General features: G+C 40.7%; 1 protein-coding gene across 11 annotated transcripts in view; it reads right to left on the reverse strand.

The window, feature by feature from the left end:
- Positions 1 to 7500, reverse strand: part of LOC143032337 (uncharacterized) — a 463022-nt gene that overhangs the window by 135042 nt on the left and 320480 nt on the right. The window contains exon 1 of one of the 11 annotated variants that reach the window (XM_076196906.1): positions 5870 to 5913. The exons of 8 other annotated variants lie outside the window; for them this stretch is intronic. In XM_076196906.1, coding sequence (XP_076053021.1) covers positions 5870 to 5898 — 29 coding nt within the window. In that variant the 5' untranslated portion in view covers positions 5899 to 5913. Of the gene's footprint in view, positions 1 to 3588; positions 3635 to 3721; positions 3747 to 5869; positions 5914 to 7500 lie in introns of those variants that run through there. 2 more of the 11 variants (XM_076196909.1, XM_076196912.1) reach the window with 2 other exon arrangements.

The following is a 7500-nucleotide window of genomic DNA, read 5'->3' on the forward strand; positions in this document are numbered from 1 at the left end:
ACTTCTCACTCAAAGAAGGAAAAGCACCACAAAATTGGAAAAATGCAAATATTGTACCAATATACAAGGGAGGAGAAAATCTAACAAACTATAGACCGGTATCCCTTACAAGCACAATTGCAAAAATATGCGAAAGAGTTATAAAAAATAAATGGACTAAACACTTGGAAGAGAACAACATACTAAACCACAACCAATTTGGATTTAGAAGTGGAAGATCATGTACTACAAATTTAATATGCTTTTACTCAAGATTATTAGAAATGATACAAGAAAGAAATGGTTGGGCAGACTGTGTCTTCTTGGGCTTACAAAAGGCTTTTGATAAAGTACCACACAAAAGATACTAAGAAAATTTAAACAATAAGTGGAATATAAGGAAAACTATTGGAATGGATGAAAGACTTCTTGAACTGAAGAGAAACGAAAATGGTAATTAGAGAAAAGAACTCATATTGGGTAAATATAATAAATGGAGACCCCCAAGGCTCCGTATTGGATCCGATAATGTTTGATGTTTATATAAACGAATATATATATATATATATATATATATATATATATATATATATATATGAGAATGAAGGTGGGGGAAATATACGACAACTTGGACACAACAGGGGCCTTATATACGTACAGTGGGTCACCTCATGGGGTGACTGGGAACCTTGTTACCTGACTTTGACATTCCGTGTGGTGTTTAATTTCATTGATAATTATGGAACTTGTGGCTTTTGCTAAACATACAAAAGGTATGAACTTATATTGGAGTTTGGTACAGTCGTAAATAATAAAGTGATCGTGATCCATGAGGTGGAATGGGTGGGGGATGGGGGGTGAGGGAATATGTGTGAGAAAAATTTGACGGAGCCCGAAGGGATTTCTCCCCGTCTTCTCCTTTTCTGTATGAGGGGACGGTGAGGGGGGTCATCGATTTAATGAAGCGGCCTTGCTGTGGATGTGCTGTGTCTTGCGACACTGCCTCTGACCCAGGGCAGTGGACAAGATGCAGGGATGACCCGTCATCCAGGAGGTGCCAAGATAAGAGGGAGGGAAGAGGGTGGAGGGAAGTGGAGTGTGATAAGGATGGAATGGGTGGGAGTGGTTTTTATGCTTTTGTTTTTTGGCTACCTCCCTAAATAAGGGGGAAAAAGCCTTTGGTATATGTATATATGTAAAAGTAGAAATAAAAATAATGATGATTACTGCAATAAAGATATCCGATTTATCACTGTGCCAAACTCCAATGTAAGCTCACACCTTGACTCGTTCCTCTTAAAAGCAGGCGTGAGGGTAGCTAGCGCGTCGGGCAGCAAAGTAGGACACTTGGTCCATTCACATTACACTAACACTATAAATGAAAGTAGCATTCTTTATGAAATACCATGTAAAAGCTGCCCCTCATCATACTATGGAGAAACAGGTAGGGGGCCCAAAAAACAGCTCAATGAACATAAGAATGATGTAAGAACACACAGAATATCCAACTCAATAGTAGTTCATATTGACAAACATAATCACCTTCCAGACTGGAAGACAATAGAAAGCAACTTTCATAAATGTTAATGATATCAATCATCGAGAATGTTTTGTATGTTTAGCAAAAGCCACAAGTTCCATAATTATCAATGAAATTAAACACCACGAGGAATGTCAGTCAGGTAACAAGGTTTTCCAGTCGTCCCATGAGATGACCCACTGCAGGATAAGACCCCTGTTGTGTCCAAGTTGTCGTATACTTCCCCCACCTTCATTCTCATATGTATATATATATATATATATATATATATATATATATATATATATATATATATATATATATATATATATATATATTATATATATACATATATATATATATATATATGTATATATATATATGTATATATATATATATACAGTATATGTATATGTGTATATGTATATATATACATATACATCTGTATATATATATATACATATATATATATATATATATATAAATGCATACATACATAGGGGTACCATGTCCCCTAAACTCCGCCCCTTTTATATATACATATATACACATATAAACACAAGTACACATATATGATAAATACATGCACACATGAATAAACTAATTTCTATGCGGATATAGGTATACGCACATGTGTATGTCAGTATATCCATATGTGTAGATATGATTGACAATATAAAGACTTACTGTTTAGTTCACGCGATATATATATATATATATATATATATATATATATATATATACATATATATATATACATATATCCATATATATATATACATATATATATATAGTTATATGTATATACATACATATATATATACATATATACATACATATATATATACATACATATGTATATATATATATATACATATATATATATATATATATATATACACATAAAATCAACACTATCTTCCTGTACATTACGACTTTTTGGAATTACAATCCTCAAAATTTACTTAGATTACCTTTTCTTGCACCGCTCTATTATGGATATTTTAAGATCTAATTGGTTTACAAACACATCTATAACTTTTTCATATCGTTTATTCTCATCCTGTCTTCGTATACTTTCTTCGGCCTATTTCGAAAGGGCCGGCGAAGCCGTATGACATGGCGTGGTCTCTCCTTAACTGGTAACTGTGAAACTCATTTCCTGCTCTCGATTATCTTTCTTGCGCGACTGAATTTGGGTTGAACACTTGTGTAGGCTTCCCTCGCCAGAGGGGAGTGCCTGTGGCATCATCAAGAAACACTTGAGAAATGGCACTCTCCAACTCATTTCCGGTCATGCAAGATTGCATGGCTAACGACATATCTCCGCATGATACAAGTGTCCTTAGTCAACATGACCTTCACTCATCATATCTATGTAGTGTATATGAATCTTTAATATGCTTGGTCGGGCACAATCCTTTGCTAAATTCGCTTGGGTATCAGACATCTATACACAATATACTTGGATATTATATACGTGCTTGCACAATATACTTGGGCATGATAAATGCCGTACATGCTTTTTGTGTTATCCTCGACAATTTACAATCATTATTTCGAACTATGTGTTCTTGTCATTATCTGCACTTCATGTATATTGATTCTTTGCCAAATAAAGTCTATCTATCTATCTTTACAAAAGGGCGTGAGACGCTTTAATGTGATACACATGGGCAGGACATGTAAGACTTTACACTAGACAAAGCACCGACAATCCCCCACGCCCAAAGTGTCCTACTCCATCACGACACGTCAGTTTATGAATCTGTCACCAAAAGGACATTGCATGTCCTAACACTCCTCGAAATCCATTTTCCTTTTTCTGCACTGCTGAAGAGATAGAGCAAATCAAACGTCGCGGTTATCTCGACAGCAAGCAAGCAAGCGACTCTTGTCGTAAACATAACACGAGGCAGTTCAACAGCGCACGTGTGTTCAAAGAACTAACACTGCATCAAGTTTCGATTTTTTCTGACATTCCTGCCCTTTCCACGAAAACACTTCTGGAAATAGCATAAACACAGTGGCACTGGTACAGAGGCATAATCGCAGGGGGAGGAATGACAAGGTGGAATGCAACTCAGGACTTAAGAAGTGGAAGAATTGAGTCAAGATTTTCACTGCCACTCTGTCCCGAGCTGACGAACGACTGACAAAAATGTCAGAGCTTCCAGAGCTTCACCACAACCTAATTTTTCACAGGGCGGAACATTGTATCACCAGGAAATTCTCAGTTGTCAAAGCTGGAAAAATAATGATAGTATTCACTTTGATGCGGGAGGGAAGGAAATGAAGGGAAGGTAAGGTGGTAGAAAGGGGGAGACATGTCTGGGGCTAGGAAGGGTACAGAAGAAAAAAGACGAGGAGGGTGAGTGTAAACACTATCTTGTAAACTGACTGAGAACTGATGCTGAAAAGGGGAAAACCCGAAAAGTGTGCGGGAGGGGGTGGGTTGGAAGAAGGTGCGAGGAGAGAGGGGAAATGCGGGATGAAGCGTGTGGAAGAGAGTCAGGAAGGAGAGAGGGTGGTGAGAGGGAGGGAGGGAGGGAGGAAGAGAGAAAGAAAGAGAGAAAGAGAGAGACAGACAGACAGACAGACAGACAGACAGACAGAGAGACAGACACACACACACACACACACACACACACACACACACACACACACACAGAGAGAGAGAGAGAGAGAGAGAGAGAGAGAGAGAGAGAGAGAGAGAGAGAGAGAGAGAGAGAGAGGGGGGGGGAGGGGTTGAAGAGAGAAGTGAAGAGAGAAGTAAAGATATAAGGAATGAGAGAGGAGAAGAGCAAGGAAAAGAGAGATGAGAAGATAAAGGAGAAATAGGAAGAAGAGAGATGAGAGGGAGAGAGAGGGGTTCGAAGGGAAGGCAGGAGAGATAGCAGAGATAAAGAACGAATAGAAAGAGAAAGATGTAAATACAGGAGATAGAGAAAAACAGAGATTAGAAAGAAATGCATGAGAAAGTAAAGAATATAAAGAGAGGAGAGAAGAGAGGATAAGAAAAAGTGAAGATGGTAGAGAAGAAACAGCGGAGAAAGAGAATAGTTAGAAAGAGAAAAGGAGTCAAATTAAGACAAAATAAAAGGGAGGCGAATGCGAGAAAAAGAGAAAAAAGGTGAAGGAGAGTGAGGAAGAGGTAATTAGGACAGAAGACGGAAGATAAGAGAATGGGTAAGAGAGAAAATATAAGAACGAAAAGTAGAAATGATAAAAAAGAAGGGAAAGACAGATAACAAGGAAGAGGTGGAAAGAGTGTGAAAATGGATATAGGAAACAGGGAATAAAGAGATACATGGAGAGAGACAATATGAGCAAAAGTAAGTAAAGGCAAAAGAATAACTAGAGGAAACAAGAAGCAAGCAAAAGGGGAAAGAGATAGGAAGGGGATAAAGCGAAGGTATGAAATTAAAGGAAAGTGCGGAAGGAAAACAAAAGTAAAGGATGAGAAGGGCAGGGCAGGGCAGAGCAGGGCAGGGCACGGGAATAGCAGGGCAGGAGAGAGAGAGAGAGAGAGAGAGAGAGAGAGAGAGAGAGAGAGAGAGAGAGAGAGAGAGAGAGAGAGAGAGAGAGAGAGAGAGAGAGAGAGAGAGAGAGAGAGAGAGAGAGAGAGAGAGAGAGAGAGAGAGAGAGATAGAGAGAGAGAGAGAGAGAGAGAGAGAGAGAGAGAGAGAGAGAGAGAGAGAGAGAGAGAGAGAGAGAGAGAGAGAGAGAGAGAGAGAGAGAGAGAGAGAGAGAGAGAGAGAGAGAGAGAGAGAGAGAGAGAGAGAGAGAGAGAGAGAGAGAGAGAGAGAGAGAGAGAGAGAGAGAGAGAGAGAGAGAGAGAGAGAGAGGTCACGAAGAGCAAGTATGTTCGAGGCTTTGGAGATGAAAGACGAGGAGGAGGAAGAGGAGAAGGAGGAGAAGGTGGAAGTAGTGGAGGAAAGGGAGGAGGGGAGGAGGAGGAGGAGAAGGTGGAAGTAGTGGAGGAAAAGGAGGTGGTGGAGGAGGAAACCTGAAATGTTTGTCATGCACGAAAAAAAAATCAACAATAGATGAGATAAGGAATGTATATCAAAGATAATTTAAGAAGGAGTGAGGGGGGGAATGAAGGAGAAAGGGGGAGGAGCACGAGGACGAGGAGGAGGACAATGATGTGAGGTCAGATGGGGGCAGGGAAGCGTGAGACAGTGGGCGTGGATAGGAGGAGGAGGAGAAGGAGGAGGAGGTGGAGGACGTGGAACCGGAGGAGGGGGAGGTGAAGAAAGAGGAGGAGGTGGAGGAAAAGAAGTAGTGAGGAGGTTGAGAAAGAGCAGAAGGTGGAGGAAGAGGAGGAGGAGGAAGAAGAAGAGAAAGAGGAGGTGTGTGAACACGCACCTGGAGCGGGGAGGATGTGCGGAGGCCATGGTGCCTGCGCGGCGTCTGGCGAGCGACTACTGGCCCGCAGTGGCAGGGAGTGCCCGGCGGCCCAGCCCGGCTCGGCCCTGTGGCAGCCAAGGCCAGGAGCTCAGTCGTCAGCAGAAGAGGCAGGAGGCACTCTGCCTACCTTATGCTCAAAGTCATTCCTTACAGTCAAAATTTAGAGCTCTCCATGTCATTAACCCCTCTTTTTTTCTGGTGTTTATGACTTCTTTTGGATGCCGCCAAACAATTTATTCATTTGATGGCACCCTCCCCACCCAACTTTGGTAGATAAAGGGTGGATTAAGCTATAGCGTACAATCACATAAAAAATATCGTATAAGATTCAAACTATAGGCCAACACAAATCTAACGGCTTTTAACAACATTTAATTTAATTTCAATAAGTAAGACCGAATGGCCAATTATTGTTCTGGAGGTGGGGTTTTCTTATCCATTGATCCTGGCTGCCGTCAGTCGATTTAATTCAGTGAAAAGACCCTTACCTTCTTGAGAGCCAAGAAAATAACGGACTTGAGGAGTGATTCCTTCGTAACGATGTAAACAAAGAGGAACACAAATACGGACGATTGCCACGTGGAACTCAAGGGCGGATTCCCCTCCCCCTCATACCCCCAACCCTCCCCTCACCCCTAACATCCATCGACGCACGTGGCAATGACGCGGCCCGCACAGCGTGGAAGCCTAACCCCCGAAAGCTGCGGAGTTTACGCCAGGAGGTGTTTATATGTCACCTGTGCCCTTTGGGTTTGGAGGGCAGGTACCTGTTGGGGTCGACATATGAGTCATAAGGATGTTATTCTGGCTAATGTCAGGTGATTTTTTCGACTTACTTAAAGCCCTAGGGAGTGAAGGATTAAAAAAAAAAATCAACTGAGATATCTCAACCCTTCATTGTACATCTAGGAACTAAAGTATTAAAAGAAGCATCGATTCAATTCATACCAATGTTCAAATTCCACAACACTTTTCATTATTCCCACAACAATGATAATGAGCCTCTCTAGCACCCTCTACGGCATCTCTCTTGTGTTCACTCGATTCAAATTAAAATAAACCAGCACCGAAACTAACAAAAACAAATGAACGAGATCAATGGCCTGCCGCCAGGCGATTTAAATCAAGCAGGGAAAACCCGCTAAATCTTTGAGAAAGGAGAGCAAAATGTTAGTGTCGATAAGGATCAGCATTACATTCTTTCACCATGAAATAATGTTCATTATAACTTGGCCTAAATAGTCATTACGTCTACCATTCTACATATACTCATATATATACACACACACACACACACACACACACACACACACACACAGATATATATATATATATATATATATATATATATATATATATATATATATTGCAAGCAATCACATCACCGTGATACAAAAATGCAAAATAACCACAGGAGAAAGGAAACTTGTAGACAGTAAGTACTTTCGTATATTACATCTTTAGACTAAATGACAGAGATACAGAGTAGGGTTTAAATATAAGTATCAGGTGGCATCCATAGAGGGGGAAGGGGGGAGACAATACAATGTGAGGAGGGGGGGATGACCTTACCCCTATCGACCTGACCA

This window comes from Oratosquilla oratoria, chromosome 13 (genome assembly GCF_046742065.1).
Source record: "Oratosquilla oratoria isolate Oo_2021 chromosome 13, ASM4674206v1, whole genome shotgun sequence".
Taxonomy (NCBI): Eukaryota; Metazoa; Arthropoda; class Malacostraca; order Stomatopoda; family Squillidae; genus Oratosquilla; species Oratosquilla oratoria.